This window comes from Balaenoptera physalus (assembly GCF_965194825.1).
Source record: "Balaenoptera physalus genome assembly, chromosome: 6".
Lineage (NCBI taxonomy): Eukaryota > Metazoa > Chordata > Mammalia > Artiodactyla > Balaenopteridae > Balaenoptera > Balaenoptera physalus.
The window spans coordinates 63264515-63285194 of NC_138885.1; the positions used below are offsets into that span (position 1 = coordinate 63264515).

Sequence of the window (20680 nt, forward strand, 5' to 3'; positions counted from 1 at the left end):
TGGACCTTGTGGGCGCCCTGCAAGGATCTTGAGGACCTCCTGGAGTCCCCGGACCACACTCGGAACCATTGATTTAGAGAACTGTCCTGAACTGAGGGAAGGACGGCACTTTGATACATTCGAAAAGTACTTACTGAATGCCTACTCCGTGCTCGCGTGGGTTCAAAGGGAACTCTCTCCTCAAGGTACTCACAACAGAGCGAGAGAAGAAAGGTTAAGGACCGCTTTAGTTCACTTTTGAGCTGAGACTGAAGTGACAAAGGACGGGCCAGGTAGAGATCTGGAGAATCAGAGTTCCAGACAGAGAAAGGGGGCGCCCTCCAAAGGCGCTGAGCCCTGCCTGGTTGGAGAGCAAGCAGAAAGCGCGAGGACGGCATGAGGTGGGCTGGGCCGGAGGAGGCAGGGCCAGACGAGGAATTTCGAGTTTTAAGTCTACATTTCTCTCTTTCTTTTTTCAGACCGCACCAAGCGGCTTGCGGGATCTTAGCTGGCCCACCAGGGATGGAACCGAGGCCACCAGCAGTGGAACCGCAGAGTCCTAACCAGTGAACCGCCTGGGAAGTCCCTAAGTCTAAATTTCCTGACAGTGGGAGAGGAATGGAAGGGGGTAGGCGGGGAGGAACGGCTTAAGGAGGCGAGTCTGGAGGTGCGGAAGGTCACTCAGAAGTCAAGCAGCTGCGCCGGGGCCAGCTCGGCTTCTCTGAGGCACGGAAACCTGTCTGGAGCCTCAAATCCGCTTAACTACACCACAGGGCCGGGAAAGCGCGCACATTACGTTGAGGAACTTTGGGTCTCGGCGCCCGCCGTAGACGTCGTGCCAGAGGCGGCCCGTTGTCTTGGAGCCGGCGAGACGCCGTTAGGCCTCCCCCGCCGCCGTCACCATGTCGGTGCTGGATGCGCTTTGGGAGGACCGGGATGTCCGCTTCGACGTGTCCTCGCAGTGAGTCGCCAAGATTCCCCAGTGGCCGGGAGCCTGTAGAGGGCGCCGCGCCGCGATTTCCCGACCCGCGGGCGGAGCCTAAGACCCTCGCGAGGGTGGGAGGAGGTTGGCGCCTGCTGTCCTCACCTCAGGAGACCCCGGACTGGCCGGGGCCCTGCGGCCCTCCCCAGGCGCCACAGCCGGAGCGCGTCTAGATTGTACGCAGTTTCGGTCCCTTACGATCCCCGGTCCCGTCTCGGCCCGGGGGACCTGTCGGAAGCTGAGCCCAAACGCGGCAGGGACCACCTTGGGCTTGGGCGTCCAGTACACACCAGTGAGCTTGCGGTGCCAGTTTCGTAGGGTGGAAGGAACGTGGAGCAGGGACTCTGGAAACGAGGGTTCGGAAACTAGGTCTAGAATAAGGACACACATTGTGGGCCCTGAGAAAAATGACTTCACCGTTCTAAAGCTTGAGTCTCCGAGGGAAGTGAGAGTAAGCATTCTCCAAAATCCCTGACCATGCAGACTTTAATTCCGTAGTAAGCTTCGTTTCTAGTTATTCATCTAAATCACCAACAGGAAGAAGGAACCCTCTTTTGGAGCCTCTCAAACAGAAGCCCTGTTTTTGGAAATTTTCATGTTTTAAAGAGAATAGTTAGAAACGTCCTGCCGGCAGTCCAGAAAAAAAGTGCCCATTTGGATAGCAAGTGTTGGAAAACAGTAAAGCTAAGGTTCTTGGGTTAATGGTTTGGAGCTTCTTAGCCAATTCGCATGATTCTTTATTATGAACAGAACTTTCTTTGGTGGAAAAAAATGAAATATTAATTTCCCAGGCTTAGCTGTGGCTAGGTATGTAATACTAACATGGTCTTGGATCCTTTAAGGCGTTGTGAGGGAAGGGAATTTATAAAGTTATAAACAACGGTTACATATTGCACACATTCTTTGACTTTTCCTGTTATTCTTGGAGGGTTCTTAAGCAAAGATCCATTTCATGAACATTTTCAGTTTATTAACCATTTATCAGATGCTTACTATGTACTGGTGACTGTGCTGATAGCTAAAGATACAAAAATAATAGGAAATGACACCCTTCCCCACCCCACCCCACCCCTGTTCTACTGCAGGAGATAGATATAGACAACTAACTATAAAAAATGTGGTAAACACCGTCATGGAAAAAATGAACAAAAAGCTGGAGGACCATAGAAACAGAAAAGTTCATTCTTCCTAGGGAAGGCCTCAAAGAAAAAATAATATTTGAATTGAGCCCTGATGAATGGTCAGGGCCTTGCTAGGGTATACAGGAGGAGAGTATTCCAGAAAAAAGAAAAGGAAGAAAAGAACAAAAAAAATTAGATGCAGAGTCTTAGAGGTATAAATCTCATTGGCTAGAAGCAGGGTCTGGTAGGTAGAGAAAGGAGGTGCAAATAGAAAGGTAGATTAGCCAGATTGTGAAATATTCAGTTGAGGATTTTGGACTTCATCTTCTAGGCAGTGGGGTAATATGGCTTTTAAACAGGGAAGTGTATGATCATGTCTGTATTTCCAGTAGGTAATTGAGTTGGCTTTATTGAGAATGTGTTAGAAGGCTCTACCACATATTCTGCTACATTTTTCTTTTCTTTTCTTTTCTTTTTTTTTTTTTGGCACTCTAGATTGCATTCTATCAGTCAGCAACCTATTCTTCATTCTTTATTTCCTTTTGTCTCATTTATCTGATTGTTTACCAAGTCCTAATGTTGCTTTGCTTTAATCTGTTCCTTCCATAACTGCATGACTCCTTTGCTCTACTCAGAAACCTCTGGGGCTTCTCCACTGTCCACAGGATAAAACCCCTATCTATCTGACTGACATTCTAGGTTATCCATAATCTGGTTCCTTCTTACCTATCCTACTATACTTTTCACTACCTCTCAACATGTACCTTCTTCCCCAGCCAGGCCAGTCTTCCCACATTCTCTTATCATTTCTTATTTCTGGTCTTTAATCATAGATTCTCCTCTCTCTCTTTTATTTCTTCAAATCCTACCTCTCCTTTAGTTCTGACTTCTCTCCATGTCCCTGGTCACTCCAGGCCCCACTTGATCTCCAGGTTCTTTAAGTTCTTGAAAACCTTATTTTCAAATGCCTGAGCATTTGGTACTGTATTATTTATACTTTTGTCCGTTTTATATGCATATGTCTTTTCTCTCCCTCACTAGATGGTAAGCAGGTGTAGTTGTAGCTAAAAAATTAAAGCCTTTATATTTATTTTAGACAAATGAAAACAAGACCTGGAGAAGTCCTTATTGATTGTTTAGATTCAATTGAAGACACCAAAGGAAATAATGGGGATAGAGGTGAGTATATTTCTAATGTATTTTATATTTATGGTTTAAATTACAAATGTTATATTAGCTGGAGAATAAGATATGAAACAGCATTATATGTCAACTATGGTTCCTGATGCCCCACCCCATACTATTGTAATAAGTCCTTCTGTAAATAAACCCCAGTTATCCTAATTTAAGTGAGCCATCTCTTTTCTGTTTGACCCTGACTGATAGATGCAGGTCTAGTCCTCTGTGATCTTGTGGGAACTTTACACTCTAGCCATGCTGGGTAACTTACTATTTGTCAAACATACCATGTAATGTTCCACAGTTTCTCTTGAGAACGCCTTCCTTTGTTTTTAGAACCTCCTATCCCATCTCACTCCAGCGTTCACACAGGCTTAGTTTCTCTGATTTTAGATATTCTAGGGGTTTTTTCAGGGAGGAAGGAGTATGACATGGCTATAGATTACTCATCAAAAGAATTCCATGGTTATAATTTGCTGAAGAAATGTGTTAAACAAAGTCAAGAGAGTTTTATTAGTTCAAGATATTTAAAAACTATCCTCATATGCTAATTGTATTACAAATTTCTAAGACACATCGTTTACCATGCACAGATTTACTTGACTTTTTTTTTTTTCTTGGAGCATCTATAGGGACTACTATTTCATACGACATACTTTGAGAAATGAAGTTTATCTAACTTGGTACATATTTCATTGTAAAAACATCAGTTTGAGGCTAAGAATGAAAAGCATAAGCCTTAAACAGACTTCAGCCTAGACATGAGTTCATATGAGGAAAAAGTTTGCTCACAGCAAAAAAACTGGCTACATGAGTATATGGCTTATTTAAATGAGAACTGCTAAGAGAGTGCTCAAATGGCAGGGATTCATATATATATGAGAGTTCTTTGAGAAGTGTGATTTCACTGAATGACTTAGTAATTATACTGTCCTGTACTCATACTCAGTTGGACACATATAACCTACTGGGACCCCCAGAACAGCTTCTATTGAGAAAAAAAAAAACAGTACAGAGTTTTCTCCTCTGTCAGTTGAGTCAAACCAAGGTGTTGGCAGTGAATACCTGTATTTTTTCTGTAACTATCAGATTTTGTTTCTCTGGGATTCTGAATCACACATTGTATACCTTACCTAGAATGGATATGCGTAATAAGTATTTTCAATTAATAAATGTATGAAAAACATCTGTGGGTGTTGCTGTTGGTACTGGGCCGGAAGTTTCGTGTCCATCTCATTCTATACTGCAAAAATGGGTCCTTACTTAAGGTAACTTATTTTTCTGTTTGTTTACTTTTAGGTAGACTCTTAGTAACAAATTTAAGAATTATCTGGCACTCTTTGGCATTACCCAGAGTCAATCTTTGTAAGTATCTTTGTTAGCATGAAAGAAAAAAAATAATTTGTCAAGTAAACTTGCACAATGGCTCTTGACACCAAAAAAAGCTATACTATGAAATATGTGAAAAACTTTAATTGATAAAACTTAAGAAATCCCAGACTAACCACAGACTGCATCATAATGCAAAAGGAATGTTTTTTTCGGTCTGTCCATTTTGTCTCTTGGACATATACAATATTAGTGCTTTTACACTGAATGATTTTTGGTTTCATTTTTTACTTTACTTTGAAACTTGCTATAACCTGTTTCAAGTAATATCAAAGAAGGGAGATTAAATTCTAATAAAAGTACAACCTTTCATTGTGTTAAATTTTGTTTCATTTGTTTTTTAAAGGTATTGTAGATTTTCCAGCTAGACTTTTTCTCTTGATGTTGTGGTGCTAAGATTTTTAGTAAATAATACTGTATAGGTTTTAGAGAAGCAAACCTCCTTTTTCCCTATGTTGTGAATATTTTTGTTCAAAAGAGGCAGAATTAACTTTCTAGTCCTTTTAATTATTTAACTTAAATTTGTAGATATTTCATTAAAAATTTTTAATTGTATTTTTATATATATTTAATTTTTTAAACTTAAAAGTTATGTATATATAGTTTTTCCCTCAATTTATTGTATCATGGTCTTTAAATTCTTTGCTTTTAAATTTTAGCTATTGGTTACAACTGCATATTGAATATTACAACAAGGACTGCTAATTCTGTAAGTCTGAAAAATCTTATTGATATATATATATTAAAGAAACAGTAGATATTTGAGGTTGATGTTTGTTTTCTCTATAAATGAGAAATTGCTCTTAAAATCTGAAGTTTTAAATAAATTTGTCTTTACAGAAATTACGAGGCCAAACTGAAGCTCTTTATATACTAACAAAATGTAACAGTACTCGTTTTGAGTTTATATTTACAAATTTGGTTCCTGGAAGTCCTAGACTTTTTACTTCTGTGATTGCAGTACACAGGTATGGTAATACTTTATAGATTATTGAATTTTAAGGTAATTCTATGACATAAAGGTTTAGAGGGTAAAATTTCAACATGTGGTGCTGTCTTCCTCCAAGGTCTATTGTAAACATCCTGAAGATACATAGAACATGTTGCATTACCATTTAATAAACACTTTGAAGGTATTTATAAAACACATAAAACTGCTGAAGAGTCTATTAAATTAGCTACCAAGGTAGTTAACAATGAAATAGAGAATTTGTTCAATGTAGATAACCAAGTTGAACAATTCAGTTAAGGAATTAAGGTGATTTTTCTAACAATAGAAGGCATGATTGGGTAATTTCTCTAAAGAGTTTTGTTGTTTTGTTGTTGTTTTGATTTTTTGTTTTCTTAATTATTCTCTTTTTACTACCCCAGCTCTTTTTTTTTTTTTTTAACCAGCCCTAAGTACTATGATTTTTTTAAAAGTTTGGCTAAGATGACAGGCCAAAAAAAAAACTACACACACAAAAATTTATACACACAGATATATATAGTATGTATATATACCATTGTTTTAATTTGAATTTCTTTTATTACTAGTGATGTTGAAAGTTTTCGTATTCGTTGGCTATGTATAGTTTTCTGTTGTAAATTTCTTAATTTTACTCCTATCTGTCATGTATGTTGCAAATTTATTTCTTTCCTAGTTGTTATTTTATTTTTTAATTTTGTTGATGATTTTTTAATCTATATAATTGTTTGCTTTTCTTGGAGATATAACTCACATAACATAAAATTTACTATTTTTAAGTTTACAGTTTGGTAGTGTTAGTATATTCACCACTACGCAATTCCAGAATATTTCCATCACTCCAAAAAGAAACCCCCATAGTAGTCACTTCCCATTCCCTCATCCCTGTGGTCCCCTGGCAACCACTGATTTACTTTCTGTCTCTGGATTTGCCTATTCTGAGCATTTCATATAAATGAAATCATACAATATAGTGGCATTTTATGTCTGACTTCTTTCACTTAGGTAATGTTTTCAAGCATGCTACATGTTGTAGCATATATCAGTACGTCATTCCTTTTTATAGCTGAATAAGATTCCATTGTATAGATACATGTTTTGTTTATCCACTCATCAGCTGATAGACATTTGGGTTGTTTCCACTTCTTAGCTTTTAGGAATAATGCTGCTGTGAGCATTCGTGTACAAGTTTTTGTGTGAAAACATATTTTTTTAAGCTCTCTTAGGCATATACCTAATTCTTATCTTTTTATTTCCGTTTACTTAGAGAAGTAATATGAAATGGAGTATGAAGGGAACAGGGAAGCTACTTATCTTTAATAGTATAAAAATGTTATGTGTTCCCTCCAAAACAATTTATAACATGAATAGTTTCCATTTTTTCCACTGGTAAATATTGATGATTACCACCCTAAAGGAAATTAAGATTTATAGTCAAATGCTCGAATCCTGCTCTTTCATAATTTATATATTAGAAGATTAATTAATGTAAAAATCAGAAGTTTAACAATACATATTATAATTTATATAAATGATTTCTAAAGTTATTCAGGCAAAGCAAACCCTTTAGTTTTATTAAAAGGGTAAATTAGCCTGTATTTTTGTGGAGTTAAAATTAAAATTAACCAAAAGTTAATCAGAATTTTCTTCTGTTTTTAGTATTTATCAATAGGGAGACATGGAAAGAAAACAAAGTTATAGGAATTTTATTACATACATACACACACACAGATACATACACTGTCCTAGGGTACCTTTTGGAGTTGGTACAGATTCATTCTAATTTTCTGTATAAAGGTAGATGTGAGCATAATGTTTTCAGGTTTCAGTGAGAAAAGTAATTGCAGTCTTATTTATATCAAAAGAATAATGGTGCCTTTAACTAAAACAGAGAAATGAAGGGAAGCTTTTTGATAGAAAAATTAATTTCCATGTCTGTTTTTGCAAGCATTGTTCTTCAGCTTAAAGAAAAAAAATCTGCTTCCTCTCATTTGTGCCATACTGTATACATTGCCTTAAAAATTAGACATCTAGGGACTTCCCTGGTGGTGCAGTGGTTAAGAACCTGCCTGCCAATGCAGGGGACACAGGTTTGATCCCTGGTCTGGGAAGATCCCACATGCCACGGAGCAACTAAGCCCGTGCACTACAACTACTGAGCCTGCGCTCTAGGGCCCCTGAGCCACAACTACTGAGCCACATGCCATAACTACTGAAGCCCACGCGCCTAGAGCCCGTGCTCTGCAACAAGAGAAGCCACCGCAATGAGAAGCACGCGCACTGCAACGAAGAGTAGCCCCCACTCACCTCAACTAGAGAAAGCCCGCGTGCAGCAACAAAGACCCAACACAGCCAAAAATAGATTAAATAAAATAAATTTTTAAAAAATTAGACATCGAAAATATAGGTACTGAGATAAAATGTGTAAATACTACACTGAAATGACAAATACAGTACAAAAGACTATAATCAAAACTTATAGAGAAGAAAAAATTTTTGATGTACCTTAGTAACTATTTGAGTATATAACTGTGTATTTTTGTAAATAAGTAAACATAATCTAAGAAAATCACATTTTCAGTTTGGATTAGTCTTTTGTTCTTTTTTATAGAGCATATGAAACTTCTAAAATGTATCGTGATTTTAAATTGAGAAGTGCGCTAATTCAAAATAAGCAACTAAGATTACTACCACGAGAACATGTATATGATAAAATCAATGGAGTATGGAATTTATCCAGTGATCAGGTACCATGCAAAGAACTAATGAACCTTTTGGGGCAGTGCTTTCTTTGGTAATCATTTTTCCATTTATGATTGGGTTTGTATATTTATTTAACTGTTAAAATAAGCATTAGAGCTCTTAATTAATTAACATAGCTCTTGATATACATAATATTCTGATTTTCATATTTGTATGGTTTTATGCTCTTTTTATCAACATTTGTTATGTGTAGACTTAGAGCTGGAATGGGCCTTGAAGGTCATCTAGTCCAGTCTCTATTCACTTACAGATGAAAAACTCAGGCCTTAAAGAATTAAGTGACCTCTACATCTATTCTGTCCCACAGCCACGTTCTTCCCCCATACCACACTACCCTCCACATCATGATAACTTAGGCTGATTGAGGAGAGTCATAGGGTGGACAGTCACGGAATCCTTTTAATCCAGTCTTTATGGAATTAAACATATAACTCATTTGGTGACTCCTACATCCATGATTGTAACTTTTCATTTCCTCTTGAAATTATGACCAGAGGAAACATATAAGTGACTAATAGTTGGAATAAGAAACAAATAAATTTCTAGAGAATAATTTGTCTCTTACTAAGAATAGTTTCCAGCCTTTGTGGGTGTTACAACCTAGATTCGACTGATAACCAGTGTGGTAAAACTGTAGCATTTGATTGAAGAGCTCTTGCTAAACATGGAATCATAAGCTTAAATTGTAAATAAACTTTGCGCACTTGAAAAGTTCTAGTTTTAAACTATGATAAATATTCTATAGGATATTGACAGCTCCCCATCTGAATAACTACTCCTCATAATACTCAATTCTGGTATTTTATGCTGCTGTGAGAATCGGAATTATTCTCGTGTTTAGAAAATAAAGAGTAAGTATTCAGACATGATTGTTGATGCCTGTCTCATCACTCTCTTTTACAGGGAAATTTAGGAACCTTTTTTATTACCAATGTGAGAATCGTGTGGCATGCAAATATGAATGACAGTTTTAACGTCAGTATACCATATCTGCAAATTGTAAGTGCATGCATTTTGATGACCTTATTTTAATGTAGAATAAATAATTTCTGTTCAACAGTTAATAGGACTTTTGGGATTAGATGAGTTTTCTCTCTCCCTAGTGGCAACAGTTTAGCTGAGAGCATACTTTTTAAATGTTGATAATCAGAAAAGACCCTATTGTACTTCCATTCAAGGGAAATGGCACCATTATCAACTTGCTATTAAGAGAGAAATATACTGGATTCTAAAAATTTTAATAGTTGTCATACAGATTAAGGTGATTTTTCTTAGATTTTATTCAAAGGGCTTTTAGCTACTAAAGTTTTCCATAACCTTTCCAGGAGGCAAGTATATAGTGGTCCTTTGGCATGGCTTCAGCTCACTGACCCACACACTTTATGGCTGTCTTGCTACTTTCTGTTCAAACCCTTTTAAAGCCAGAGTGAATTCATTAATTCTGTGAATGAACAGTTTTTACTGTATTCAGATACAGCATGTATATAAGCTGGATTCATACTACAAGTTCAGTGAAAGGAATCAAGATGGTTTTTAGTCATAATGGTTTTAGCTTAAATTAAAGCTGTTAAAATTTAGAATAAGAACTAATTACACCTGAGACCAGTTTGTTTTGGGGGTAGATGAAGGTGGTTCTTTTTACTCTGCTGCTGCTTTCATGGTAAGTATGTGATTCAGTGAAACAAATAGTAAACTCCAATAAACTGAAGAATTTCATCCTATATATTAAAAAAAAAAACCCTACTTATTGGACCCTAGTGCAAATTAGATGGAACATAAAAATAGTTAATGAGAATCCTGTGAGGTAATCCTATGATAATCACCCTTATTATAGAATATAAGTAGTCTTAAGACTAAATAGTTTCATTAATAAATATTTATTGAGTATTAGATACAATGTATGTGATATCTGGAAAATGTCATTTTTTAAAGAGACCTCTTAACCTATGAGAAAGATGATTCTTTGCAAAATATTCCCAAGTCTATCTTCTGCTAAATTGTTTGATTCCTGAGTTACTTTAAAATATTTGACCATTCATTTGCCGAATACTGAGCACCTACTCTGTGCTCAGTGATGAAACTCATGAACCAGTACGCAGTTTCTGCCTTTAAGCAGCTTTCAGTCTGGTGGAGGAAAGCAACACATTAAACAGAAAATCATAGGATCTGATAGGAAAAAAATTATTTCTGGCCATCTAAAGAAATACGAGAATTTATAAGCATAGCTGGAAATATGTGACAGAGTCTACATAGGTATTTGATAAATTGATATTTGTACTGTTTGTTGCTGTTTTATATTGCATTTACATATGAATGTCTATTATGCTGAATAATTACTGAGTAGTAAACAGCCTTGTGATTTCTGTTCTTCAAGTAGGATACTTTCCGTTATTTAAGAATACCATTGCCAAATACGGATTCTGGAATGAATTCAGCCTGGCCCAAACAACTTGCAATCCGATATCATCACAATCTGTCACTGGGGCAGTCATGTTCTAACTTCAGCTCTGGGCCTCAGCCATTGTCCTGACTCCCTTCCTATAGATGTATATTTATATATGTATCTTCTTGCCAGTTTCCATCTTACCAGCCTGTGTCATCCACAGTTACCTGGTTAGATTACCTATTCACAAGCAGGATGCCAGGGTTCTGTAGTTCTTAACCAGGACTGTGCGTACTCCTGGCAGGGTGTGAAGTAGTCTAGATGGAAGCCCAGGTTTTCATAACAGTTACCATTTAGGCTGTCTGTCGTCTGTCTGTGTCTCTCTTCCTCTCTTTTTCTCAACTTCCAATGCCCACCTGTCTGGAAGTATGATACACCATCACCTACCACAGATTATTATCCTTCTTGGACTTTTGGTCTGCTGGTTATAATGTTAGATCCTCCATGGTTCTCTCTAACCCTGCCAGCAAGTACGTTTTGTTTCACTTTCTACAGGTCCTGCATGTCATGCTTCTACCCCTCTACCCTTCTCCCAGGCCACTGGTGTCACTGCTCATCCACTAGCCAAGCTTCACCCTCATGTCACACTTACCAGTTGAGTTAATTATATTTGACCTATCTTAGCCTTCTTTGATGCCCAGTGATGAATGCCCATACTTTTTTTTTTCAATAAATGCAGTGGAGGTTCTTTCAGAATTTAGTCATTTATTGTGTAAGAAACAGAAGGCACATGCAACATTTTTTTTTAACATCTTTATTGGAGTATAATTGCTTTACATTGTTGTGTTAGTTTCTGCTGTATAACAAAGTGAATCAGCTCTACGTACACATATATCCCCATATCCCCTCCCTCTTGCGTCTCCCTCCCACCCTCCCTATCCCACCCCTCTGGGTGGACACAGAGCACCGAGCTGATCTCCCTGTGCTATGTGGCTGCTTCCCACTAGCTATTTTACAGTTGGTAGTGTATATATGTCCATGCCACTCTCTCACTTTGCCCCAGCTTACCTTTCCCCCTCCCTTTGTCCTCAAGTCCATTCTCTACGTCTGTGTCTTTATTCCTGTCCTGCCCTTAGGTTCTTCAGAACCTTTTTTTTTTTTTTTTTAGATTCCATATATATATGTTAGCATATGGTATTTGTTTTTCTCTTTCTGACTTACTTCACTCTGTATGACAGATTCTAGGTCCATCTACCTCACTACAAATAACTCAATTTCATTTCTTTTTACGGCTGAGTAATATTCCATTGTATATAGGCACATGGGACTTTTAAAAACTAACCCAGCCTTAGGAGTCACAAAAGACACTGGCTCTCCATAACTAAAGGATTGCTGGGCTTTGGTTTAAAATATTCAGAAAAGTTGTGGACTCCCTGAAGCAGGGGACATTTAAGTCAGAATTTTGTACATATTTCAGAGATGTCATCTTTGTGTTGCCTTACAAATTTGCCACCTATTTCCAGTATGAAAATTTTCATTTACTTGATCTCTATAGGAGTGTAAGGAAAAAGGAAAGAGGAAGAGTTCTGTTCTTTGGACTATGAACAGTAGTTACAAAAAAAAAAAAATGTAGTTACTGTGTAAAAGTTGAAAAATGTGTTAAAGTGTCACTACTATCAGATAATAAAAACGAGCATATTTTTCTTTTTTGTTTTATATCTAGCGGTCAATAAAGATTAGAGATTCAAAATTTGGTTTAGCTCTTGTCATAGAAAGCTCCCAGCAGGTAAGATACTTTATATTTTTATTAATCTTTAATATATTTAAAAAACTATGTGACAGTCTATATTTTTAGTTTTATTTTTATAGTAACCAGTTTATATCCAAGAAGAGTATTAGCTGTAACATGAGATTATATGAAGAGTTTGAGTTTGAAGTCATATAGTAATTGTCCCCATGGGAAGAATCCTGCTTATATTTCTCTTTTGGGCAGACATATTAATTATGATTACAGTCATGACATTATTTCAATCTTTACACAACCCTATGATACAGTTACTATTTTTTCCCCATTTTATATTCAAGGAAACTGAGACTTGGAGAAGTTAGAAACCTTGCCCATGGTCTAATAACAGTAAGTGATAGGGCTAGGTTTTGATTCCAGGTCTGACTGATTCACAAGACTGTCTTTGAGCAACACAGGTATATACAGATAAACACACCCTATTTGAGATTTTATACCATCAAACTCAGATTATACTGTATCAAATTATAAACTGCTATGCCCCGTTGTGGCTGGTTTTTGCATTTATTTGTTTTTATAAATTTTTTTTTAAAAGATTTTTCTCTTCTAAAGTCTAAATTTGGGCTTCCCTGGTGGCGCAGTGGTTGAGAATCTGCCTGCCAATGCAGGGGACACGGGTTCGAGCCCTGGTCTGGGAAGATCCCACGTGCCGCGGAGCAACTAGGCCCGTGAGCCACAATTACTGAGCCTGTGCGTCTGGAGCCTGTGCTCTGCAACAAGAGAGGCCGCGACAGTGAGAGGCCCGCGCACCGCGATGAAGAGTGGCCCCCGCTTGCCGCAACTGGAGAAAGCCCTCGCACAGAAACGAAGACCCAACACAGCCAAAAATAAAATAAAAATAAATAAATTTAAAAAAAAAAAAAAAACAAAAACAACAAAAAACTTAAAAAAAATAAAAAATAAAAAAATAAAGTCTAAATTTAAATACGAATGTCTACTCACTCCTTTGCCCAGCATCATACAGCTAGTTGTATGATGTAAACCATACATCATATGTAGTGTTGTAAAACCAGGATTTGAACACAAAAGTGTATGCTCTCAACCATCACCATACGGGTACTTAATTTTTTAACACTTCTTCTCCAACAAACTGTCATGGGCAAGTTTCTTTCCTAATTCTTCAAGGAGATAGCCTCAGGTATGCCATTCCCTTTTTTATTTTAATATATAGTCTATTCCTTTTAAATGTCTAGCTCAGGAAAATCTCATTTCCCTTGGCCTTCACAATCTATGGCGTATTTTTTTTAATCTTGAAATATTAGCTTTGATACTTACAGATTAAATTATGTGATATCTGGATATATTTCAAAATAATCCTGAGTGGGTGAGGGGAGGAGATTTAGGGGATGGGGAGGTTACATATGGAACAGAGTTGGCCATATGTTGTGACTTGTTGAAGCTGGTTGATGGCTACATGGACATTTATTGTACTCTTCTATTTTTGTATATGCTGGAAGTTTTCATAATAAAAAATTTAATTTTAAAAAATCAGCCTACATATTGTGCTCTGAAATAAGGACAGTTAGAGCTGTAGTTTATCATATACTGTAAATACTGTTCCTCAGGCTTTTCATTTTTTCATTATTTTCTCTTACAGAGCGGAGGATATGTTCTTGGCTTTAAAATAGATCCTGTGGAAAAACTACAAGAATCAGTTAAGGAAATTAATTCACTTCACAAAGTCTATTCTGCCAGTCCTATATTTGGAGTGGATTATGAGATGGAAGAAAAGGTAATTTGTTCAGTGTGTGATATACAGAGTTTGCTCAATTGCCTTTACACAATCTATAAAATTCAGATATACACACATTGTGTACAATTTAATTTTAAGCTATGTTTAAAATGATGAATATACAGGCTCTGCTCAGTGAGTATGGCCAATGCTAATTTGTGCCTACCACCTGTTTTCTCCCTGCCTGCTTCACCATTCATTCCTGCCCGTCTAGGTAGCAGCCTGTCCAAGATGTCCCCATATGCAAGGCTCTTCTGATGTAGAGACTTGAATCTCTCACTCTGACAGCTTTATTTTTATTTTACTTCAGCCAGCCATTAGCATTTGGTTAAACCTTACAGGCCTCACAGACACCATTCTCTTCCCCCTATGACCCACAATATAGCAACTCCAGGAGGCTGCTCTATTAATTTGGCCTGTGTCTGTTCCTATTCATCAGATCCTCTTCCATGTCAGTTGTGAAAAATTTTGAATATCATGCCCACATGTCTGCTCTTTGCCTTCCTCACGACTTCTGGTTTCTGCACCAATCCCGCTCTCCAGGTACATCAGCTGTCTTTTGGCTTTACTCTTCAGCCTCTGCAGCTGGGCCCCTTGTCATCTGGTGTTTCACTGTTGTCCTCACCAGCCACTCCATTAGAGACTCCTCGCCGTCTGCTCTGACAGTGGAACCCTTGCCAGAGGCGCTCTGTCACACGTTCCCTTGCTGTCTGTTCTTGTGCTGGGGCCCTCACCGTGCGCTCTATTGCTGGTGTCCCTGCCACCCACTCTTTCATCAGTGTCCCTGCCGATACTCAGCATGTTGAGCCATATCACATATCGCATAGATTATCTGTCTCTCCTCCTGCTCTTGGACTGCAGCAGGTGACCAGGAAGATCAAGAAGTAGGACTGGACAGCTGAGTACAAATTCATACCCTCTGACTTCAACCTCGCTGTGCTCCATACACTTAATTTGTTTGTCTCCCTGTCAAATTCCATATCCCTTTCCCCTTCCAGCTGAAACTTGTCTCTGGATTGTTGACACCATATTGTACATACACTCTAAGTATTTCATCTCCTTAACCATCATTTTCTGCTTTCTTCCCAACCTGCACTTCTTTCAGCATTCTCCCTTTCACTCTACCTTCTCTGTATATTCCTCAGTAATATCACCTCCTCCTCCAGTTTCTTCAAGTTGTACTTCTGTAGATGACTCCCAAATCTTTCTGATCTTGGCATACTCTCTAAGCTTACCAGGGTTCCAAATATTTCTTGAATATTTTCACATAGATGAGCATTCCAAATAACATGAATTGAATTTCTCATTTAAAAGTTTATCATAGTAACTTAATTAATAACTTTCCAAGTCAGTAAGATACACTAGGACATGGTTGAGTATCTCAAACTTGGTATACCTAAAATCTTGTCATTATTCTCAAAAGCAGTATCTTCCTGATTTATCTATTTATTTATTCACTACTTATTTATTTTTAACATTGTCAAAGTCAGATGTGCTCAAAACTCTGGGGTTTTCCTTTTTTATTTTTCCCATTATCTTACTTTACACATTCAGTCAGTTGTACCAGTCTCTCCCCTGTTCCTATCCCTTTCTTTCCATTCAAACTGCAGTTTCCTTTGCTACTTTTGCTTGTAGAATAATGTTGTAGAACAAGCATGGTCCTTGGAACCTGACAAACCTGACTTCAATCCCAATTTCACCATTTATTTGTGATCCTAGGCAAATTTGAGCTTCAGTTTTCACATTATGAAATGAAGGTAATCTCTCTTACAAAGTTGTTGATCGTGTCTGTAAAGTGGCTGGCACATGGGGAACAATATGTTAGCTCTCCTACCCATTCTGTCTCTACCTTTCATTTCTCTTCTTTTCCCCTTCTTTGGCCCTCAGTACATAATAATAACCAGGCATAGTAGCTTGCTTTGTCACCACACATAAGTCCTTACTCCAAAGCCACTTCTTCAGGGAGGTCTTTGGACTATCCATCTAAAACACCAACCCCTGTCACTTTTTTATCCCTTATTCTGCTTGTTTGTTTGCTCACTTGCTTGCTTGCTTGCTTTACTTTCGGTAACACTAATCAGTCTCCTTCACTATAAATAATCTCCATGAAGTCAGGGATTTTTGTCTATTTTCTTTAATCATTATATCTCCAGCAATCAAAACTAGCACATAATAGGCTCTTAGTGAATATTCATAGTTGCTGAATGGCTATGTTGAATGCCTACTCTTTGCTGTTCACTGCTCTAAGGACTTTATATGCCTCATCTCGTTTAGTCCTCCTAAAAACACTGTGAAGTGTATCATCATCATTATTATTAGCCCTATCTCACAGTTAAGGAGACTGAGGCTTAGATAGGTTAATTTACTTGTACGCAGTCACACAGCTGTGAACATGGTTGAAACACCAGCTGTCCTCGGACTAGGGGATCAGGTCACCTCTTGTCAGCAGTACACTTCTACCATCAACTTTACCCCACCAATTACCTATAAATAGTCCACATTCTCTGAGCTGGTATTAAAAAATTTCAGTAAACTTCAGTCTACCTTTCCCACCTTATCTGCACAGCCACAGTGTCTGGTTCTGTAGGCTGTGCACTGCCCAGCTCTAGGGAACATTGTTCACATAGACTCCAGTGTGAGTGATACTCCTTGGCATTGTTCAGTACAATATTCTGCGTAGCTCCTTCTGTCTCGTGGGACTCTCATATTTTGACCATATTGGATTATTCATCTTCTTCGGCCATATCCTGTGGTTTCTCACCTTTGCTGTTACTGATCCCCTCTGTCAGGAATACCCTTTCCACTAATCCCACCTATGAAAATCATCCTCATCCTAAAAGCCCTAGATCACATGCCAGCCTTTTCTTCATGAAAGTTTCTGGCATGCACAAGCCAGAAGTTGTGCTGTCTCCAAACTCTTCTATTATAATAGATATTGCATTTGTTATAGCTATTTTTTGTAGGTTGAACTATATGATATTAATATTTGACCATTTTTTACTAAAATGGCAATTTCATACAGTTCAACCTGATATTTAGTTATTTATAATTGTGTTTTATCCTTCATTCCCACTAGATTACACACCTTTTGTGGTAAGGGCAGAGACTTTAAACCTTTGGTAGTACCAGCATGGTACCTCATACACTAAAGATATTCAAATATTTGAAAAATGAATTAATAGATATCAGTACTATATTTATTCTGCTTTACATTTAGAATATTCCATACAAATCTTAGTTCTTCTTTTTCACAAATTTCTTTTTTCACAAATTCTATTTAATGACTATTTTGAGGAAAATTTAAAACTTGCTATTATACAAAAGTTAGTTTTTGTTAAACTTAAACTATCAGATAGTTTTTAACTATCAGAAAATCAGATAAAATCCAATGAGAGTTTTTTTCTTCATGGATATTTCTAAGTATCATATTAAGTTTGTCATTTTAAATCTTTTGATGATATTGACTTCAGATTTAAAAGCTTGGGTTTAACTGACTCATTTCATTATTCATGTTAGTTTTAATAGAATATAAATTATATAGTGATTTTTGTAAGACTTGAGTGGTTGGTAACTGTGATATCCTTTTACAGGTATTTACAATTCTCACAGCACATTTTACTAAAATTATTTATTTGATTAATATTGTCTCTGATACATTTTAACATCTGATTTAACTGATTTTCTTTTTCTTTTTTTAACATCTACTGATTTTCAGCCACAGTCCCTTGAAGCTCTGACAGTTGAACAAATTCAAGATGATGTAGAAATAGACTCGGATGATCACACAGATGCTTTTGTGGTGAGCATCACAAAGAAGAGCTACTAAATTTCTTGTGATTTTTTTTTTAATCTGAGTCATGTTTAATTAAATAATGGTTTAAGTGTGTAAAATATCATGGAACTTGAGACTTTTTAGAATGTCTTAAACATGAGTTGGAGAGTAGTTTTTTTTTCAGGTTAGGGATGTTTTTGTGTGTGTGAAAATACTTTTAAATTACCAAACTGGGAAATAGTTTGAGAACATACTTATTCAGAGGATTTCAGATATGTGAAAAGTTTTTTCATACTTTAAGATAACAGAATATATTAAATATAGTTAATTTAATTAATTTAAAGTCTATATACTTTCCATAAGCAACCTTTATGAGATGGACCTCCCTCCTTCCAGTTTATAGGTATATCATCTTAAATTGGATTTCTATTTGAACAGTAAACTTTCTTGTTTCCAAATTTGTATTATTTAATTAATAGCCAAAATAATAATAATGCTTTCTATGTACTGTGGTCTATGAATCTGACTAGACTATCTCTCTGGGAATGAAAGTTTTTAAGCAAAGTGTGAAATAAGTATAAGATAGTTAATAATAAACTACTACTGCCTCAGTGTATGCATTTGCTGACACATTGAAGCACTGATCGCTTTGTTTTGTTTTGCCAGCATCTTCTAAACCAAAAGTAGGGGTGAAATTTTATAGCTGCTTAGTCATTCTTTTATCTCCTTTCAAGTTAACAATGCTAATTATACACCAATTACAAAGCACATTTTTAGCGCTTAAAGCATAACTCTTGAAGACATAAATAATGATTGACAGAAGAAGTGAATTCTGCTACTAGCATTGTAAAGATAGGTGAGAAAACCATTAGACACACAGTAACAGAATATAAAATACAGTTAGTTACAGAATTGTTCTGTAAATTAATTACCTGTTCCTTGGCCTATTAACCTATTATACATCAAGTATGTGAAATATAGTTTTCCTTGTCTTATAGGCTTATTTTGCTGATGGCAATAAGGTAAGGATATTTTACCTATAGTATATGAAAAAAATTTTCTATATTCCAGTATTTAGTATTCACAGACTTATGTGAAACCTATTTTTTGTTTTTCTTCCTCTTCCTTGCCCACCTTCTCTATTCCCATATGATCCTCTTATCTCCCAAAAAGCAACAAGATCGTGAACCTGTGTTTTCAGAAGAACTGGGGCTTGCAATAGAGAAATTGAAGGATGGATTCACCCTACAGGGACTTTGGGAAGTAATGAGTTGATCGTGATTTGAGCTGGGTTTCTATTTAAAGATATCTCAAGATTAAAGATACTAGTCGCCTGCTATAAGACATGGCATAGTTTTTACATTTACAGAAAAAGCTTTTCAGAGTGTTTTTTAATGATTAAGGAAAAACTCATTTGTCGAAGATTTTATTGCCAGTCTTCTAAAAATTATATTTGAAATTGTAATCAAAATGTATCTGGTTTGTTGTAAATATGTTTATTTTGTAACTAATACTTGTAAATTATTAGTCTGTGGATATTAAAAGACTGTATCATGTTGAGTTTAATAAAGAATTTATGCAGCACCATTAAATGCTTTGAAAGTATTATCTAAAAGCATAAGACTATTCTTATGGAGTAATCAAAATGCTGCTTTTTTAATTATAAAAATATGGTTTAAATATATTTATCACATAGCTCCAAAAGTAAGCCAACTCTCATATAAATTATAAACCTTAAGCTTGTCATTTTTAGGTAACCATTTATGTAAAAACTAAAAATTTTAGCTAACTTTGGAGGATATCAACCCCTATGTAAAGTTTTGGGCACTGTTTTGGAAATAATTTCAATATCATTTTGGCAAGAATACATTTATTTTCTAAGGAAATAGTTTTAAATAGTTTGTAAGTAAATAGTTTATTTGTTGACTTGCTCTTTGTTTGCATTCATTGAAACTTCTTTGAAGTTTTCAAAAATATGATATTATTTTCTGATTTCTTGGTCAGGTAAGATTTGGTGACCTCTCTTGCGTAAGTGTTTTTTGCCACTGCTTCAGTATAAAGAAACTTTGTAAGGAACTTTTGTCAAAACATTAAAATTAGCCCTCTTTTTCTAGAGTGAAAAAAGTGAGTGTGTAAAATCATTTAGAATAAGATGCCAACTGTATGTACAACCGTAGATACATAGTACAATCAAGGGCTAACCTGAGTTTAATAAAGATCAATGAACAAAAGCTATAAATTGGTTTCTTCATTTAAATAAGAAAGGATTTTTACATTTTTAAGGGATGGGGTTATAATAACCTATATTAGGGGGAAAATGTTGCTTGAAAAATGTGTACAGGTCAAAAAAATGCAGCTAGGAATATTGTTTCAATAGTTTTTCAAGCAAAACAGACTATAAAATTGCCAATTAGTAAGGAATAATCTCAAACGTCAAAACACTGTGTTTGCATCTGACTCATTAATCTTTTCAGATGTTAGGTGTTACGTGTAAAGAGAAATGAGTCATTTATTGTTTAAACAAGGGAGCAGCTGTTGGTTTTTTCTAGTGTGTTAAAACCTTTAGTGGCCTCTATAAATGGAAAGAGAGTCAATGAGCTCTTCTCTCA

The 20680-nt window shown here is 36.4% G+C and overlaps 1 protein-coding gene across 3 annotated transcripts; it reads left to right on the plus strand.

Annotated features, from left to right (window-relative positions):
* The first annotated feature begins 284 nt into the window (after window positions 1-284).
* Window positions 285-19663, plus strand: BBS5 (Bardet-Biedl syndrome 5). 3 transcript variants are annotated; one of them, XM_082465480.1, is made up of 13 exons: window positions 285-380; window positions 459-940; window positions 3179-3261; window positions 4561-4626; window positions 5310-5359; window positions 5491-5618; window positions 8229-8364; window positions 9284-9379; window positions 12487-12549; window positions 14165-14299; window positions 18015-18098; window positions 19070-19093; window positions 19245-19663. In XM_082465480.1, exons 2-13 carry the CDS (start codon window positions 882-884, stop codon window positions 19344-19346), a joined length of 1026 nt encoding a protein of 341 aa, XP_082321606.1. In that variant the 5' UTR covers window positions 285-380; window positions 459-881; the 3' UTR covers window positions 19347-19663. The 3 variants fall into 3 exon arrangements, with proteins under 3 accessions (XP_082321606.1, XP_082321607.1, XP_082321608.1); XM_082465481.1 differs by lacking the exons at window positions 285-380; window positions 459-940 and adding an exon at window positions 1018-1458; XM_082465482.1 differs by lacking the exons at window positions 285-380; window positions 459-940 and adding an exon at window positions 1515-2294.
* The last annotated feature ends 1017 nt before the right edge of the window (window positions 19664-20680 follow it).